Source organism: Notolepis coatsorum (assembly GCF_963971535.1).
Source record: "Notolepis coatsorum genome assembly, chromosome: 17".
Classification (NCBI taxonomy): domain Eukaryota; kingdom Metazoa; phylum Chordata; class Actinopteri; order Aulopiformes; family Paralepididae; genus Notolepis; species Notolepis coatsorum.
The window spans coordinates 36,906,376-36,926,824 of record NC_140181.1 but is presented as its reverse complement, the minus strand read 5'-3'; the positions used below and the strand labels follow the sequence as shown (position 1 = coordinate 36,926,824).

The 20,449-nt window shown below is 48.2% G+C and overlaps 1 protein-coding gene across 1 annotated transcript in view; it reads right to left on the bottom strand.

Moving 5' to 3' along the window:
• LOC311244008 (inositol 1,4,5-trisphosphate-gated calcium channel ITPR3-like) overlaps nucleotides 1–20,449 on the bottom strand; it is a 122,329-nt gene that overhangs the window by 35,464 nt on the left and 66,416 nt on the right. The window contains exons 23-25 of the mRNA XM_084333417.1: nucleotides 15,047–15,222; nucleotides 14,119–14,278; nucleotides 13,666–13,871 (exon numbers count right to left, since the gene is read on the bottom strand). Coding sequence (XP_084189543.1) covers nucleotides 13,666–13,871; nucleotides 14,119–14,278; nucleotides 15,047–15,222 — 542 coding nt within the window. The remainder of the gene's footprint in view (nucleotides 1–13,665; nucleotides 13,872–14,118; nucleotides 14,279–15,046; nucleotides 15,223–20,449) is intronic.

The window sequence follows — 20,449 nt, the reverse complement described above, 5'->3', positions numbered from 1 at the left end:
CCCCCATCCCGTGAGGGAGGTGTCGGTGAAGACCGTGACGTGTGATAGCCTGCTGCCCATGGAGATCCCGCTGGTGAGGGTACCAGTCCTCCCCCAGTGGTCGAGATCCCCCAGTACTGACACGGGAACCTTCAGTCGCTTCCACTTGCCTCTCACCAGGTCTATTTTCATACGGGAAAACCACCTCTGTATCCTCCTCATGAAGAGGAGGCCAAGAGGGACCACATAGTGAGCAGATGCCATCATACCGAGCAGGCGCATCACGGACAGCGCCGTAACCGTCCTGCCAGGACGGAACCCCCTGAGCGCGCCGAGAATATCCTCTCGCCGTCACTCTGAGAGGGTTGCCCTCATGGGCATTGAGCTTAGAACCAAGCCCAAGGACTCCACCTGTTGACTGGGAAGAGGAGTACTCTTCTTCCAGTTCACAGCTAAACCTAGACTGGTGAGGAATTCCAACACCAGCCTGGTATGAGACCTGGCAACCTCCTCCGACCGGCTGAGGAGCAGAATGTCGTCGAGATAGAAAATAACTTGTATCCCCTGACGACGTAGAGGCTCCAGCGCGGTCTCCACGCACTTGGTGAATGTGCGAGGGGCCAGAGAGTAGCCGAATGGCAGCCTCTGGTATTTGTACGCTACACTCTGAAAAAGGAAGCGAAGGAATTTCCTGTGAGGAGGGAAGATCGGGATGTGAAAGTACGCATCCTTCAGGTCTATGGAGGTGAACCAGTCTCCCACTCTGACAGCGCCTATCAGGTGTTTGACGGTCAACATCCTGAACCGCCTCGCCACAATCAGCCGATTGAACGCAGACAGATCCAGAATAGGTCTGACACCTCCCGATTTCTTGGGCACTAGAAAATACCGGGAGTAAACGCCACGCATCGCATCCTCCTTTGGGACCACGACGATGGCTTGCTTCGCCAACAGAGATTGGATCTTGTCAGCCAGAGCTGTCACTACTGCTGACCCTGACAATAGGGTCTGCAACACAAGTCCCCGCCTCAGCGTTCTCTCCATCCACCTCGACATATGGCACTGTTGTAGCCATATGTGATGATAATCCCAAAGCGCACCCGCCGCCACTTGACGCTAGTCCGCCAGGAACCATAGATAGGAGGCCCGGTCCCACCCGCTGTGCGTTGCCAACCCCGGACTCGCCAACCGCGCGAGCAGGGCGTCTCGCGGAGCCGGGATATCGCACCCTGACACTACCAACGAGGCAATCGCACCCAAGGGGGGACCCCGACAGAAAGGGCCGGTCTGATACGGGGGAAGCTGCCATCACACTGGGTGACATAAACTCCCCCACTAAACATCTCCCCGGCATGTACTGTTGAGGAAAGCCTGCTCTGCAGCTGGACATGCAAGGCGTGTGGTCCCCACACTGCCCGATAAGGTAGGTTCCTACACACCGTAGCCCTGCAGTGATATTACTACCACCCAAACCACGCATGCCTGACTGACCACCGCCGGTCTTCCGGCCGTGGGAGGCACTAACGTGATACCCGGCCTGGCGAGGGCGGGGCTGGGGGAACTCACGCTGCGACCTCCTGGGTCTCGAGTTCCCCCGCTGACAACCTTCTTCGTTGACAGACACAACACCAGGCTCACCAAACACAGACGCAGAACATGTGGCGTGGGAGCCGCTTGACAGCACAGCATTCTCACAGGCAGACCCAGGCCTAGCTAGCAACTGGGTGTCAGCCGCTGTCCCCATGAGAAGCGAAACGTGGGGCCGCTTGCGCTTCGCTGAAGGCATGCGGCCCGCAGCCAAAGGGGACAAATCAGAGCCCGTATCCCGCTGGTGTTGGGGGGGGAGTGACCGGAGAGCATGCTAGACACAGCTAGACGGCAACGTTTTTTTAGGGCGTGCTCATCTAATGTAGCCGATCCCTCGGCCACCAAGGATGTCGGCCTTGTGATCACCTGTTGTCTTTGTGCCCAGGGTACCTCAGGCAAGGGAAACATGGCCGCTAGGTCAAATACCGCCCGCGCTCCTGCGGAAAGACCAAAGAGTCCCTCTGCGGAGAGGAGAGCCCTGAGGAGGAGAAGCCTTTTCTCCTCCTCAAAGGAAGACTGCTCCAACCAAAGATGTCTGTGAACAAGCGTTGACAGCATCCTAGTCCTCCCTGCGGTTATAGCTTGCGACTGGGTTAAAAGCTGTATAACCTCAAAAACGCGTGCAATGTTTTCGACGTCGGCTGGCCCTAAGGCCCCACTACCCGACACCATTGTGGACAGAAAAGCAGCCAACTGAGCAATGATACTGGTCGCCGCTAAATTACGTCCTGCGGCGGTATAAACTTCATCAGCCCATACAGCCACCTGCCGGGCCGACTCGCCCACTGGCGTCGGCTTCCGGGTGAGACACCATTCAACCATGCCAGGGCAAATGACTGATGCTACCTGGTTCTCTAGCCACGGCACACCTGCCTTGCGCCCTGTCGTCAGCCCATCCACCCGTATAAAGGGTAAATAAGCCTCAGCAAAACCCCCCACATTAGACATCGATTGACCTTCAGCAATGAAACGGTTAAGAGGAGGGAAGAGTGGCGACAGCCCACGGCGGGGAACAAAGGAGAGGAGGAGGGGAGTCCCGTCCACCCACCCGTCCTAACGGGGGGGGAGGCAGTCAACTCCACCAAAGTGCGAAAAAAAGGGGGAACCAGACACCCCTGAAAACGCACAGCACAGGCGGGACCACGTGTGACACAGCACCCCGTGGCACACACCCACACACCCCTGTTAGCCCACCAAATGGTGGGACGCAGGAGAGGTCCCAGACCTCAGAACCGCCTGGGAGACAGAACCCCCAGTCATGTCCACGAGGTAAAACTTAACGAAGGCACCCGGGGAGGACCAGGAGGCCACAGCACAGATGTCCTCGACCGAGGCCCCCCCTAACAGGGCGGCAGAGGCCGCCACTCCACGAGTCGAGAGCGCCCTGACGCCCCCGGGGGGGGACCTGTCCAGCCAATGTGTAGCAAAGGGCAATGCCCTCGCACAACCAATGTGACAGGCGCTGCTTGGACAGCGCTTCACCCGCACGAGGGCCACCGTAACAAACAAACAAACAAACAGTTGATCGGAAGCCCTGAGATCCTGCGTCCGACTGAGGTAAACCCCCAGTGCACGGACAGGACATGACAGGTGAAGGCCCGCCTCCAACTCACTAGCATGAGGAGGCGGATGAAATGCCTGAACCACAATATCCCTGGAGCGAAAAGAGCTCCGGATATTCTTTGGCACGAAGACTGGATTAGGCCTCAGAATCGCACCGATATTGGCCCGAATAGACAGACACTCAGGCCGCACCGAGAGAGCACACAGCTCACCCACGCACTTAGCGGAGGTGATGGCCAAAAGGAACGCAGTCTTAAAAGACAGCTGCTCCAATGGCGCTTGCTCAAGAGGCTCAAACGGGGCCTCCGACAACCGGCCCAGGACCAGTTGGAGGTCCCAACTCGGAGACAGAGAACGTTCCACAGACTTGAGACACCGAGCGCCAAGCAGGAAACGTTTCACAAGAGGGTGGCTGAACATCGTACTGCCCCCAAAACCCACATGACAAGAGGATATAGCTGCGGCGGATAGACTGGAGGAAGGAAAGAACAGTGTCCAGGAAGCAGGACACCGGATCCAGGCCCCCAACCTTACACCACTCTGGAAAAGCACACCCACGTAAACCGCGATAGTGGACGGAGCGCGCGCGTTCCGGATGGTGTCGACCACAGTAGAGTTAAGACCCATCCCCTCCAGCCTCACCCTCTCAGCAGCAAAACCTTCAATGCGATCCGTGTGCCTGAGAGAGGGCCCGCGGCGACCATGGAACAGGCCACAGCGGGGCTACCAAGAGCTGGATCAGGACCTGGAACCACACAGCCATGCCCCGGTCCGGCGCGATCAGGATCAAAGTCCTGCACTCCCGACGTACCCGTTCCAACAGCTGAGCTATCAGGTGTATGGGGGGGAACGCGTACAGACTGACCGAGAACCACAAGGGGCACTGGTGGGACTGTCTGCTCGCAAACAGATCCACCGTGGCCTCCCCGAAGCGGTCCCAGACCTGTCTGACTATGTCTGGACGTAGTCCCCACTCGTCGGGATGAGGACCGCCCCGCGACATCACATCTGCGCCCACATTCTCCTTGCCAGGGATGCGTCTATATTAAAGCCAGCCCAAGAGTGCCTCCGCATTCGCCTGATTGGCCCCGGTAACGCAATGCAATGCGCATTTTCTCAGTACAGTTGACAGCTGGGCTGTGTTAACGTTACAATGTACAGTCGCACGAAATAACGTTATGAATACCTGAAATAACATAACGTTACAAAGTACAGTTGACAGCTGGGCTGTGTTAACGTTACAATGTACAGTCGCGCGAAATAACGTTATGAATACCTGAAATAACATAACGTTACAAAGTACAGTTGACAGCTGGGCTGTGTTAACGTTACAATGTACAGTTTCTGACAGCTGGGCTCGTGAAATAACGTTATGGCGTTATGAGTGAATCTGGTCCTCGTTTGGATAATATGTATTCCATTTCCGGGAGTGAGTGGCAAAAAAGAAAATGCGCATTGCATTGCGTTACCGGGGCCAATCAGGCGAATGCGGAAGCACTCTTGGGCTGGCTTTAATATAGACGCGCCAGGGATGTGGAGCGCCCTCAGGCTGCGCAGATTGAGAGATGCCCATAGCCAGAGCTCGACCGCCGCCCGGTGCAGACGGATGGAGCGTACTCCTCCCTGTCTGTTGATATACGATGCTGTCGTCGTGTTGTCCGTCCTGACCAACACGTGCTCGCCCACCACCAGGTGGCCGAACTGCTTGAGGACCAGAAGGACCGCCTTCAATTCCAACACATTGATATGCAGTGCAGACCGGCAGCATGGTACGTCCAGCTGCCCCCTACTGCGTTGGTCCGACAGGTCCCCCCCATCCCGTGAGGGAGGTGTCGGTGAAGACCGTGACGTGTGATAGCCTGCTGCCCATGGAGATCCCGCTGGTGAGGGTACCAGTCCTCCCCCAGTGGTCGAGATCCCCCAGTACTGACACGGGAACCTTCAGTCGCTTCCACTTGCCTCTCACCAGGTCTATTTTCATACGGGAAAACCACCTCTGTATCCTCCTCATGAAGAGGAGGCCAAGAGGGACCACATAGTGAGCAGATGCCATCATACCGAGCAGGCGCATCACGGACAGCGCCGTAACCGTCCTGCCAGGACGGAACCCCCTGAGCGCGCCGAGAATATCCTCTCGCCGTCACTCTGAGAGGGTTGCCCTCATGGGCATTGAGCTTAGAACCAAGCCCAAGGACTCCACCTGTTGACTGGGAAGAGGAGTACTCTTCTTCCAGTTCACAGCTAAACCTAGACTGGTGAGGAATTCCAACACCAGCCTGGTATGAGACCTGGCAACCTCCTCCGACCGGCTGAGGAGCAGAATGTCGTCGAGATAGAAAATAACTTGTATCCCCTGACGACGTAGAGGCTCCAGCGCGGTCTCCACGCACTTGGTGAATGTGCGAGGGGCCAGAGAGTAGCCGAATGGCAGCCTCTGGTATTTGTACGCTACACTCTGAAAAAGGAAGCGAAGGAATTTCCTGTGAGGAGGGAAGATCGGGATGTGAAAGTACGCATCCTTCAGGTCTATGGAGGTGAACCAGTCTCCCACTCTGACAGCGCCTATCAGGTGTTTGACGGTCAACATCCTGAACCGCCTCGCCACAATCAGCCGATTGAACGCAGACAGATCCAGAATAGGTCTGACACCTCCCGATTTCTTGGGCACTAGAAAATACCGGGAGTAAACGCCACGCATCGCATCCTCCTTTGGGACCACGACGATGGCTTGCTTCGCCAACAGAGATTGGATCTCGTCAGCCAGAGCTGTCACTACTGCTGACCCTGACAATAGGGTCTGCAACACAAGTCCCCGCCTCAGCGTTCTCTCCATCCACCTCGACATATGGCACTGTTGTAGCCATATGTGATGATAATCCCAAAGCGCACCCGCCGCCACTTGACGCTAGTCCGCCAGGAACCATAGATAGGAGGCCCGGTCCCACCCGCTGTGCGTTGCCAACCCCGGACTCGCCAACCGCGCGAGCAGGGCGTCTCGCGGAGCCGGGATATCGCACCCTGACACTACCAACGAGGCAATCGCACCCAAGGGGGGACCCCGACAGAAAGGGCCGGTCTGATACGGGGGAAGCTGCCATCACACTGGGTGACATAAACTCCCCCACTAAACATCTCCCCGGCATGTACTGTTGAGGAAAGCCTGCTCTGCAGCTGGACATGCAAGGCGTGTGGTCCCCACACTGCCCGATAAGGTAGGTTCCTACACACCGTAGCCCTGCAGTGATATTACTACCACCCAAACCACGCATGCCTGACTGACCACCGCCGGTCTTCCGGCCGTGGGAGGCACTAACGTGATACCCGGCCTGGCGAGGGCGGGGCTGGGGGAACTCACGCTGCGACCTCCTGGGTCTCGAGTTCCCCCGCTGACAACCTTCTTCGTTGACAGACACAACACCAGGCTCACCAAACACAGACGCAGAACATGTGGCGTGGGAGCCGCTTGACAGCACAGCATTCTCACAGGCAGACCCAGGCCTAGCTAGCAACTGGGTGTCAGCCGCTGTCCCCATGAGAAGCGAAACGTGGGGCCGCTTGCGCTTCGCTGAAGGCATGCGGCCCGCAGCCAAAGGGGACAAATCAGAGCCCGTATCCCGCTGGTGTTGGGGGGGGAGTGACCGGAGAGCATGCTAGACACAGCTAGACGGCAACGTTTTTTTAGGGCGTGCTCATCTAATGTAGCCGATCCCTCGGCCACCAAGGATGTCGGCCTTGTGATCACCTGTTGTCTTTGTGCCCAGGGTACCTCAGGCAAGGGAAACATGGCCGCTAGGTCAAATACCGCCCGCGCTCCTGCGGAAAGACCAAAGAGTCCCTCTGCGGAGAGGAGAGCCCTGAGGAGGAGAAGCCTTTTCTCCTCCTCAAAGGAAGACTGCTCCAACCAAAGATGTCTGTGAACAAGCGTTGACAGCATCCTAGTCCTCCCTGCGGTTATAGCTTGCGACTGGGTTAAAAGCTGTATAACCTCAAAAACGCGTGCAATGTTTTCGACGTCGGCTGGCCCTAAGGCCCCACTACCCGACACCATTGTGGACAGAAAAGCAGCCAACTGAGCAATGATACTGGTCGCCGCTAAATTACGTCCTGCGGCGGTATAAACTTCATCAGCCCATACAGCCACCTGCCGGGCCGACTCGCCCACTGGCGTCGGCTTCCGGGTGAGACACCATTCAACCATGCCAGGGCAAATGACTGATGCTACCTGGTTCTCTAGCCACGGCACACCTGCCTTGCGCCCTGTCGTCAGCCCATCCACCCGTATAAAGGGTAAATAAGCCTCAGCAAAACCCCCCACATTAGACATCGATTGACCTTCAGCAATGAAACGGTTAAGAGGAGGGAAGAGTGGCGACAGCCCACGGCGGGGAACAAAGGAACGGCATCCCAGCATTGTAGCATTAGCCGCGCGCTCTAGGATAGTTGGGAAAACACCCAAAACAGAGTCATGACGACCATGTTTTCCCAAATATCCTGCCCCTCGCGCCAATACATCACTCAGCTGTCTCACGGGACAACGAGCAGTATTACTCATGCTAGTATCAATGCCTGATAGCGCAGGCCCTACCTGTGCACGACGTAGCTCGACTGCTAACCGTCGCGCGACGTCCCTCGGTCCGCTGTCACGAGACGAGGAAAACCCAGGACAGGCCCGATGCGCTGTTAGGATGTGCCGAGAAGATTCCAGGGGCTGGTGAACCTCTGGCGAATACCCAACATTGTGTAATTTCTCCCTGCGTTTCATAACAACTAGTTCACGGAGTGCACTGCTACTTCCGTGTTGGAAACAAGAAGAGGAAGGTGGAGTGTAACCATGTCCGGCGTCTATATAGTGGGACGCAGGGGCGTGGCCTGGTCACGTGCATGTGAGTGCATTTGTTTGTTTCATGAGCATATTATGTGCTAGGAGATCATAATGGCGAAGAGCGAGACGCGATTGCCAGTATGATAATATAACTATCCTGTAGGTCCTGGTTGTGATTGTAACTAACCAGGTCCTGTTTGTAACTAACCTGTAGGTCCTGGTTGTGGTTGTAACTAGGGATGCCCCGATCACGTTTTTTGCCACAGATACCAATCATCACCGATCGTCTATGAGCCATATCGGCCGATACACTGCCGATACCGATCGTTTTTGGCTTAAATTCTTTTTTTATTATTTAAATATATACTTATTTTTTAATTTATTATAAAATATATGTATTATATAATTATACTTGTAGTTGTATTATCTGCGAGACATCACCACCACGCAACAAGTCAAAATGCTCTCTATCTGCAAACAGCTCCACTGTCTGTGTGTATACTCTGACTAACAGGGTCTGAAATGTATAAGATGTTCGCAGTGTTGTTATGAAGCATGATAGCTAATTAGCTAACAGCTGCAAAAACGAATAATGTCAAGACATTGATATCAGGAGCTATCTGTAGCTACTGCTAGCCGACTAGATACCGTTAGACAATGCATCATGTATTAAACTAAAGTGAACTATTTAGTTTACTGGGTCATTTAGTTTAAACAGTGAGCTAACGTTAGCTACCTAGCTAACGGAGCTGCTCATGCAGACTATTGCCGGAGCTTGTTGATATCAGGAGCTATCAGTAGCTAGCCAGCTAGATACCGTTAGACAATGCATCATGTATTAAACTAAAGTGAACTATTTAGTTTACTGGGTCATTTTGTTTAAACAGTGAGCTAACGTGAGCTAACGTTAGCTACCTAGCTAACGGAGCTGCTCATGCAGACTATTGGCGGAGCTTGTTGACATGACGGGTCTGGAAGGGGGAGGAGGAGGGGCAGTGTGCTGCAGCAGCAGATGTGTGCCTGAGAGAGAAGTCAGCGAGAAGTCAGCGAGACATTGATATCAGGAGCTATCTGTAGCTACTGCTAGCCGGCTAGATACCGTTAGACAATGCATCATGTATTAAACTAAAGTGAACTATTTAGTTTACTGGGTCATTTAGTTTAAACAGTGAGCTAACGTGAGCTAACGTTAGCTACCTAGCTAACGGAGCTGCTCATGCAGACTATTGCCAGAGCTTGTTGATATCAGGAGCTATCAGTAGCTAGCCAGCTAGATACCGTTAGACAATGCATCATGTATTAAACTAAAGTGAACTATTTAGTTTACTGGGTCATTTTGTTTAAACAGTGAGCTAACGTGAGCTAACGTTAGTGTAACTGATGGGTTACAAAACCCTGACTGTATTAAAGATTGTGATAGATTAAACCACTGCTAGTTATGTACTTAGTATTACTTGCCAGACAGTACAACTAATTATGGCAGACACTCATAATAACACGGCACAGTGACAAAGAAATATCATTGAGGGTATTTATTATTATGCAGCAAATTGTACAGATATGAGAATTAAGGTTGCGCTTGTTTGGCGAAGAATATGCATAAGTCAGTCAGTAGCAAAAGTCAGTGGGAATAGAATAATTCCTACGATGGGGTACTAGGCTAACGCCGCCTGGCGTAGGATGGCAATTATAGGGGGAAACGCTGGTACCGCTGGAGACAAGGGGTTTCCTCCCAGAGATGTAAGCTCTGGAGGAGAGAGGAATGTTCGGATACTCAGTCTGATCAATTGAAGAAGAAGGGGGTTTACGTACAGAATCCAGTCCTTGTAATCCAAAACTCAGCCACAAGCAATAACTGTAATCCAATTGCACGATATCAATGATGATAGCCAGCTAGCCTCGGTCCACGAAGCCAGCCCGAAGTAGATCCTCACGGTGGTTAAATCCAAACGACAGTGGGTATTAACGATGCTCTTCTCCAAGGGTAGTACGTTCCACAATCACTATAATCCAACCAATACTGGTTCTGCAATCGCCGCCGTCGGTTCCAATATGCACATGTCCAGTAGGTTCTCCGACTAGGCCTCCTCGTGTACTGGCACCAATGTATTTAGTCCACGCACACTGGCTAAGGTTCCACTAGCTAAACGAACGAACTGCTGGGTAATGCTGCACACAAACGAACTGCTGTTGGCACGATACACAATAAATTAACGACTCTTTACTTCACATTAAGCTAAGTCGAACTTGACGTTACTGCATTAAATCTGACACTTTTACTATTCACTTCGCACGTGGTTCTCAACGCTCTGTTAGACGAACTGCTTCTCACTACATTAGAATCACACTGAACTTGATGAACAGCTACTGTTCGCACCTGCCGCCGTATATATACTTAAGTGGCTTTCTAGTGCCGAACCTCAGTTCTCGTCTCGAATCAATGCGCCGTCTCCAGGCATGTTGCAACATGCCCGGACTCGCCTTTGAACCTGACTTTAGGGGCTCGCCGTCTGGCGCCGATAGCGTTATCCAATAAGGAAAGCGAATATTACTAGGATTCAAACGCAGGCTTAAAGGGATATAACGTGTATATATAAATAATATACAAGGTATATAAAACAATAAATGTAGATTCTCAGCTTTAATCTGGCCCTTCACAACAGTTAGCTACCTAGCTAACGGAGCTGCTCATGCAGACTATTGGCGGAGCTTGTTGACATGACGGGTCTGGGAGGGGGAGGAGGAGGGGCAGTGTGCTGCAGCAGCAGATGTGTGCCTGAGAGAGAAGTCAGCGAGTGAGAACTCCGCTGAGAATTGGATCATGTTTTCCGCGCGTCTTCGATCGGTTTTCACGATCTGCGAAAATAAAGCATTATCGGAATTCACCGATCTCATATTTATACTGATTAACGGTCGATTCCGATCGCCAGGCCCGGACTGGCCATCGGGAGCACCGGGAGTTTTCCCGGTGGCCTAGCCAGCACAGATAAAAAAATATATATTATATATAAAAAAAATAATATTATATATTTTTTTTATTATATATATATTTTTTTGCCAGGTCATTGTTTGAACTTGATGAACAGCTACTGTTCGCACCTGCCGCCGTATATATACTTAAGTGGCTTTCTAGTGCCGAACCTCAGTTCTCGTCTCGAATCAATGCGCCGTCTCCAGGCATGTTGCAACATGCCCGGACTCGCCTTTGAACCTGACTTTAGGGGCTCGCCGTCTGGCGCCGATAGCGTTATCCAATAAGGAAAGCGAATATTACTAGGATTCAAACGCAGGCTTAAAGGGATATAACGTGTATATATAAATAATATACAAGGTATATAAAACAATAAATGTAGATTCTCAGCTTTAATCTGGCCCTTCACAACAGTTAGCTACCTAGCTAACGGAGCTGCTCATGCAGACTATTGGCGGAGCTTGTTGACATGACGGGTCTGGGAGGGGGAGGAGGAGGGGCAGTGTGCTGCAGCAGCAGATGTGTGCCTGAGAGAGAAGTCAGCGAGTGAGAACTCCGCTGAGAATTGGATCATGTTTTCCGCGCGTCTTCGATCGGTTTTCACGATCTGCGAAAATAAAGCATTATCGGAATTCACCGATCTCATATTTATACTGATTAACGGTCGATTCCGATCGCCAGGCCCGGACTGGCCATCGGGAGCACCGGGAGTTTTCCCGGTGGCCTAGCCAGCACAGATAAAAAAATATATATTATATATAAAAAAAATAATATTATATATTTTTTTTATTATATATATATTTTTTTGCCAGGTCATTGTTTCTAGTTGTGGCGGCGGCGCGGCGCGATAGTTAGATAACCTAGGTGGGTGGGGAACAACAAGGATTTCACTGTCTGCGACAGATCTGCGACGCGGATCACACACACACAATGGAGCCGTGCTGCCGCTTGTGATTGGTGGAGGCGGGACCAGGCGATACAACTGATTGACAGCGGAGGCGGCGAATGGAATGGCAGATGGCACTCAGATGCAGAATAACAGCCAGGCAATGAGCCAGGTAGTGAGGGACTCGGGAGAGATACAGTAGAGTCAAGATGGACAGTGGAAGAAAGAGAAAGGGTGGAGGAGAGAGGGATAAAACAAAGAAAAAGAAAGGCCCTTACAGGAGATGCTGCTAAATCCGGCAACATTTATCAAATGTTTTCTTGCACCAAGGTCAAGGAACCAGCAGGTTAGTCAGTGATAAAAATAAACATGTGGATGTTAGCTAGCTAACATTACCATGCAATGCATCATCCCCCCTGTCAAAAGCCCAATGTTAAATCTGCCAAGAAACAAATAAATAATTTAACCCTTGTGTCTGAAAACTAAAGTGTTATACTCTTACCATATTAGGGGACTAAATTGAAAAACGCCATAAAAAGATTATATGTTGAAATAATTTCCCACTTTCTTTTCCATAAATATTTTATTCAATTTCAGATTAAAAATGAAATACTCCAACTTTTCTGAAAGGAGTTGTTAAATCTGACATTACAAAAAACAACATGTGGTGGTTATGATTGGGGCTGAAGTTGAATAAACTATTTATGAAATTTATGATTACACACCTTTGCCACATATATTGGCTACAAACATAATCACTGCAAAGTTATCAAAAAAATAAGAATCTGATCAGACACAAGGGTTAAGTTGTTGTTCCCTTTCTAATTTCCTCAAAAACATCTAGTCTAGTTAATGTGATCAATATTATTTGACAATTGATGCTTTTTGTTGGAAATTTCAGTCAGTGAGCTCATACTTTGAGCTCATTTTATAGTTAAAATGATTGAGACAACGCAATCTTCTGTCTTCGTTGAGCATGAATGCGTGTGCTCACCACACGCGATACATGTGTCACTATTCTGGCAGTGGCTACTGTTATTATAGTATTGTAATGACAGGTCTGTTATTTAATGTTTGTGTAAAGGGCTATTTTAACTGTTGATGGGTAGTGCATCAGTAAAGTGAATATGGTATTTTGCTCTTGCTCTGTTTGAATAGGTGGAGAGAGTGGTTAACTGTATTATAATAGTAAATAGACAAATATGTTGTGCTCTTGCTTTTTTCTTTTTGAAGGTGGAGAGAGTAGCATTGCTAGTGCAACAACAGTTTTATTTGAGGTTCATAACAGTACATTGTACTAAGCAATTGTTGGCTCATTAGTTTGTGATTCACATGCACTAAAATTCACCAGAATGCAGGCAATTAAGTCTTTGTAACAAAAAATGTCCTGGTGGGGGACCCCCAGACCCCCCGCTTAAAAAGTGGCCTGACATTTCGCGCTATATCTCCCGGTATGAATTATTTCCCCAGTCCGGCCCTGCCGATCGCTGGCCGATCGATCGGGGCATCCCTAGTTGTAACTAACCCGTAGGTCCTGGTTGTAACTAACCTGTAGGTCCTGGTTGTGGTTGTAACTAACCTGTAGGTCCTGGTTGTGGTTGTAACTAACCCGTAGGTCCTGGTTGTAACTAACCTGTAGGTCCTGGTTGTGGTTGTAACTAACCCGTAGGTCCTGGTTGTAACTAACCTGTAGGTCCTGGTTGTGGTTGTAACTAACCCGTAGGTCCTGGTTGTAACTAACCTGTAGGTCCTGGTTGTGGTTGTAACTAACCTGTAGGTCCTGGTTGTGGTTGTAACTAACCTGTAGGTCCTGGTTGTGGTTCTAACCTGTAGGTCCTGGTTGTGGTTGTAACTAACCTGTAGGTCCTGGTTGTGGTTCTCACAGAGCAGCTGTAGGAATCTCAGTATGGGCTTCATGATGGTGACAGCTGGACCCATCTCTGCCTCCACCTCCTTCTGCTCTGACACTGGCTGGACAGGGCCTGTTACCGGGACGATGGACTGACCCGAGACCAGCAGGGGGTGTCCTACTGACCCAGGAAGTACTGACTCTCCAGAAACACCTGGAGAGAGAGAGAGAGAGAGAGAGAGAGAGAGAGTGAGAGAGAGAGAGAGAGAGAGAGAGAGCGAGAGAGACTAAGTTAGAACTAAACTAAACCTAAAGTAAACAAGGGCTAAACCTTTCCTGAGCTAAAATAGAACTAATCTAATCTAACTTTGCGCCATTGTCCAGCTCCTTCTCATTGGCCTTGTGGATCATCTCTCCCATGTTAACCCTGACCCTAACGTGTTAACCAGGGTTATTCTCACCGTTGTCCAGGTCCTTCTCGTTGACCTTGTGGCTCATCTCTCCTACGTTAACAGACACTGTGGCCTTGATGTCCATCTGGGCGTTCCTCATCCTCTCATGAAGAACCTTGAAGAACGTCTCTGACTTGTTGTCACCCATCATCAGCTTATAGAAGGAGTTCTGGTAGAGAAGGGAAGAGAAAGAGACAGAGAGAGAGAGAGAGAGAGAGAGAGAGAGAGAGAGAGAGAGAGAGAGAGAGAGAGAGAGAGAGAGAGAGACAGAGAGAGACAGAGAAAGACAGAGAGAGACAGAGAGAAAGAGAGATGGGGGTTCATTCGTCAGAAATAACAACTGTGTATGTGTGTGTGTGTGTGTGTGTGTGTGCATGCATGGTTGTGTGTTTATATATATTTATTTATATTAACCTTTTTAATTATCTCAGTGTTGTGTATATATTTATAATATATATTAACCTGTATCTCAGTGTTGCCTCCCTCCAGCAGACAGATACAGTAGCTAGCTGGATGCTGTGTATATATTTATAATATATATTAACCTGTATCTCAGTGTTGCCTCCCTCCAGCAGACAGATAGCTAGCTGGATGCTGTGTATATATTTATAATATATATTAACCTGTATCTCAGTGTTGTCTCCCTCCAGCAGACAGATAGCTAGCTGGATGCTGTGTATATATTTATAATATATATTAACCTGTATCTCAGTGTTGCCTCCCTCCAGCAGACAGATAGCTAGCTGGATGCTGTGTATATATTTATAATATATATATTAACCTGTATCTCAGTGTTGCCTCCCTCCAGCAGACAGATAGCTAGCTGGATGCTGTGTATATATTTATAATATATATTAACCTGTATCTCAGTGTTGCCTCCCTACAGCAGACAGATAGCTAGCTGGAAGCTGTGTATATATTTATAATATATATTAACCTGTATCTCAGTGTTGCCTCCCTCCAGCAGACAGATAGCTAGCTGGATGCTCTCCTGGAAGATCTTGTCGTTCTTGGTGCTCATAACCAGGTCAGTAAACAGTCTGGTTCCTCCTTCTCTGTCCAGACGACACTGGACTGCTGCTACTGCTGCCCAGTCACGCTCATGTTCAAGTCCTGTAGAATATATATACCAGAGATGATCATGGGTCATTTTATGCAAGTCCAAGTCATGTCTTTCAGCTATAATCCAAGTCAAGTCTTACGTAAGTCTTTGGGCTAAAGTCCAAGTCAAGTCTTACGTTTTTGAGCTAGAATCCAAGTCAAGTCTTAAGCCCTAGTCATATTTTCAGAACTAGTAAATGGAAGATTGCTCTACTTCTACAAGGCCCATTAGCATGTTCTTGGTATCTAGTGACATCTACGGACTTCATGGAATGGATTCCCAGTGTCAGACATATTGTGTCTGTTTGCTTGAGTAAATCGTAATGCACCAAAGGAAAATAAATTATTATTATTAGTTTTTTCAGTCTTTGACATTGACCAAAAGTGAGAAATTCACTGAGCTCATTCAGCACCGTCTTGAGATCATGTGTACTAAAAATCTAAGCAAATGAACAAAGGGCAGATGATTTACAGTTTTTTTTGTAGATACAGTACTGAATTTTGCCATCCAGACACATGAATATAGAATAGAATATCAGGCCTATAAATTACTTTATTATGGCAAGAAAAAATATACGTTGTATTTTATGGCAATAACGTTGAGGTTAGTTCGACCTGTGAGATATAAACACGATTTCCACATCAATATTTGAAATTTAGACGTCCATCGAAAGCCCTGGGTCTCCTCTTTCTTAGGACTACAACAATTTCATAACGGCTTTCTGTCATCGCATCTAAATCGTCCGGTGCAATACGCAGAGATTTTTATAAGCTCATATTTCGCTAATAACACTTAACCTCTTAAGCATCGGGCAAAAACGGGGCTATTTTAGTTTTTGTTTTGGACGATTGCATACCCAAAGTAATTTGCAATTTATTATACTTTATACTTATCGCACATGCATGAGTCTGGTATCTTCAAAAATCACGTTAAGTGCTAATGAAATAGAGGTTTGAACACACTGAAGTCAAAGTTGTGTGGACTCACATTTCTGTTTAATGGTTGCCAGATGCCTGTTTTTAAGTTCCAGCTGAAATGTACAGTAGAAGCTATGTAGTACAGGTCCAAAGTCCAAATAGATCGAAAGGTGGCAAGTTCAACTTTCGACCGGTGTATTGGATGATCTGCGGAAAAAAAAAAAGCAGCCCGGAGCCGGCAGACGAGTGCAAAGTGCCGCGACGTGTGTAAGAAACTTCAGAATGTTACCTTTCAAAAGAGACCAGACTCATGCATGTGCTATAAGTATACAGTATCAAGTATAATTAATCGCAAATTACTTTGGGTATGCAATCGTCAAAAACAAAACAAAAAATAGCCCCATTTCTCCCCGAAACCGACGAGACGGTGCCGAGTCACATATACACAGAGACATAGATACACAAATACATACACATACATATATAAATAAAAGAATGCATACACAAATACATAAACAATTACAAATACACACACACAGAGACATGGTTGTGGTGGGAACTACTAAATAATTTGTATATTTTTATATAGTTACAGCTATCTTTATAGTAGTATATAGTTACAGCTTTCTTTATAGTAGTATATAGGAACAGCTATCTTTATTGTAGTATATAGTTACAGCTATCTTTATAGTAGTATATAGTTACAGCTTTCTTTATAGTAGTATATAGAAACAGCTATCTTTATTGTAGTATATAGTTACAGCTATCTTTATAGTAGTATATAGGAACAGCTATATTTATAGTAGTATATAGTTACAGCTATCTTTATAGTAGTATATAGTTACAGCTTTCTTGTCGAGTCTGCAACCTTTGAAACCCGATCGGTAATAAGATTTAAAAATAAGTAAAGAATGAAACACTTTTGAGGTAGTTTATTATATAAAAATGAATGAACAAGGTATAAAAGTGAATAAGATATAATAGGTGAAATAAGCAAAATACTAGTTCTTTGAACACAGAGTGATATGACCGGCCGGCCAAAGCGTGTGCTCCTAATGAAAAAAAGTGGCATCCTCCCCTTCCTCCGTTTCCTTATCTTCCCTCTCCACGGCACATCATATAATTGGTGTGTGTGCGTGCGTGTGTGTTGGTGTGTGTGTGTGTTGGTGTGTGTGTGTTGGTGTGTGTGTGTGTGTGTGAGTGTGTGTGTGTTGGTGTGTGTGTGTTAGAGTGTGTGTGTGTGTGTGTGTGTGTGTTGTTAGAGTGTGTGTGTGTTGGTGTGTGTGTGTTAGAGTGTGTGTGTGTGTGTGAGTGTGTGTGTGTGAGTGTGTGTGTGTGTTGGTGTGTGTGTGGGATGTGTTTTGGGTGTGTGTGAGTTAAAGTGGGGGTCTGTTCTGAAAGGGAGGGAAAGAGATTTATATGTGTCTGTGTCTTATCGTTGGTACTTAAACTCTACCTGGCCCCGTCTTCTAATCGCGGGGTAATCCTAGTCAAGTCATAATTTAGTTACTTGTGGCATTTCGTGTCAAATTAATTGAGTTAAGGCTATATGTTCCAACGTTGTGTCTTGGGGGAATGAATGTGTCTTTGTCTTAGGTATTGCATCGTGTGTGTGTGAGTTTTTATGGTCACTGATAAGGATCTTTGAGTGCTCTGTGGTGTGCCAGAGAGAGAGAAGCCAAGGGAACTAGGTTTTGCATGTCTTCTGCTATAATTCTACATGATTATACATGTAGAATGTCTCTGCTATAATTTCCATGATTATATATGTCATATTTCAACAGTCCCCCCTTCCCTACCAGTCTAGACGGTATATGTAGTACATTTAATATGCTACACTGAATCCCATTATTGATTGGAATACCACATTTGGCTGATTGATGCTAAATCGATTAACAAAACAAAACAAATTGAAATACAGTTGAATCATTGTGTCCAGCTGCTTGGTCAGGGTGAATCTCTCTCCCTCTATTTTACCCCAGCAGAAAATCACAGTTTCCCGCCCTTTTTTCCTTTCTTTTTTCACACACACACACACGTACACACATACACACCCAAAACACATTCCCCACTTCACACACACACACACACACACACATACACACGTACACACATACACACACACACCCAAAACACATTCCCCACTTCACACACACACACTCATACACGCATACACACACATACACACACACCCAAAACATATTCCCCACTTCACACACACACATACACACACACACACCCAAAACACATTCCCCACTTCACACACACACACACACATACACACATACACACACACACACACACCCAAAAAAAAACATCCCCCACTTTACACACATACACACACACACACACCCACACACAGATCTTTCTTTTGCCCCCCCCAGCACTCACTTCTTTATATAAATACTAAATATTTTTTTTCCTATTTTTACGGCTGATTCACAGTGAAATCATGACTGATATAGAGCAACAAACGACAGGCCAGCTTATAGAAAAGGTGAATTTGAGGCTTGATGCGACAACTGAGCCTCAAAATAGAAAGAAGGTCAAAAAACAAATGGACAAATTGATATCTACCTGGCAAACAAGAAATGTACTTCCAAAAGATGACGAACTTGCCCTTACGAGGACACATAGACAAGAAATACTGGACTATGAGAAAGGGGAATTAACTGTCAAAACCATAGAATGGGAAAAGGCGGGGAGACACAGAATGGGGCAGGCCAAGGCCGCTCTGGACAAGGCTGAGCGGCGTATGACAAGAGTCTCCTCTCTCTTCCTCCACTTCAAATACGCAATACCTACTCAAATGGCAGTGGGCCCTGTGTTTAAGGACATAGATGAGCTGGACAGACTCAATACACAGGCCCAGGCCAATTCCACCATTCATAAAGTACTGACAGTGGAACAAGCTCCGATACTTCCACGAGTTGACTTAATCCCCTCACCTTTAGAGACCGGCTCTTTGACCTCCTTGCTCTATCCTAGCCTCCCTCTTTCCCCGGCAGCAGCACAGGCCCCCGAACTGTATAGCACAAATCCCCCCGCGTACGCACCGCACAGAGCCCCTGCTGGTCTGGAGATGATTCAAGACCCAGTGATACACATCACCTCGGGGGTCCTAGATGTGGCTGAGATGGAGAGTGGCCGTACATTGACACACTTAGTTGAACAGGTTGACAGGATTACACGTAATGCCCCACACCTGTTAACAGACCTCGGCAACCGCTATGGCAGAACCAGACAAGGGGGGTCCTCTGACACAACTTTACCCTGGGCTAAAGATAAACGGAGCACAGCGTGCAGTAGCAGAGTGTCTCTAGATGAGGAAAGTGAAGCAGGGGATGCAGAATGTCTGCCAGACAGAAGGACGGGCTACAGCCCTGTTATGGGGATTAACAGGCAAGAAGAGGAGCACCATGAGACGAGAGAAGTGGAAAAGATCAGTGTGATAAAGGGAAGACTGAAGATGCAGGCGAGGGGGGGTGAAACGAAGGGGGTATATACGACATTAGCGGAGGAGAAATGCTGATCCAGCATCAAGGTTATGACTCCCTTGCAATACCCACGAGTGGCAAAGACCAGAAGGGAGAAAGGGGGGATGGGCAATTCTCCACTCAATTCCCACTGATGACTAGCCCTACAGGACAGGCCTATTATCAGCCATGGAGTCACAGAGACATGGACTCCCTAGTGGCCAAATTGCCCCCCTTAACCAAGGGTGGTCAAAAGTGGGTAATGGAACTTGAAAAATACACAGCAGGAGATCGCCTGTGCTTAGGTGACCTCCGGGCGTTGATGGGAAGAATAGAAGGGCGATTGCCTGCTAGGCAGACCGATCTGCTCGCTCAATGCAGTATGAATCAAGACCAGGAGGACTTCAACATTCATAGACCACGCTATTGGGCAGCAGTGAGGGACCGATATCCTACTAATCGGACACTCACTGCACTGGCCAGCCTGAAAAAGGAATCAAATGAGGACATTCACACCTTTCTTAAACGGTGTGAGGATGTTTGGTTGGAGTGTACAGGGGAGAGGTATGACGAAACAGAGGCCACAATAATGGTGTGGAGGAGTGCCGTAGTTAAAGCTCTCCCAGAACCGGTCCGTATCAAATTGGACGATATCGTGGGGTTGGACACGAAAACTGATGAGGAATGGAGGGCATTTCTCATACATTATGACATTAGAAACCAGAAGGCACAAGGGGAGAGTGAGGAAGAGATGAAGAATCTGGCTAAGAGATTATTAAAGTTTCAAGTTGCGGAGAAGGACAGTGAGCGAAATCAAGGGAAGAAAGAGAGGAGACAGATGGTAT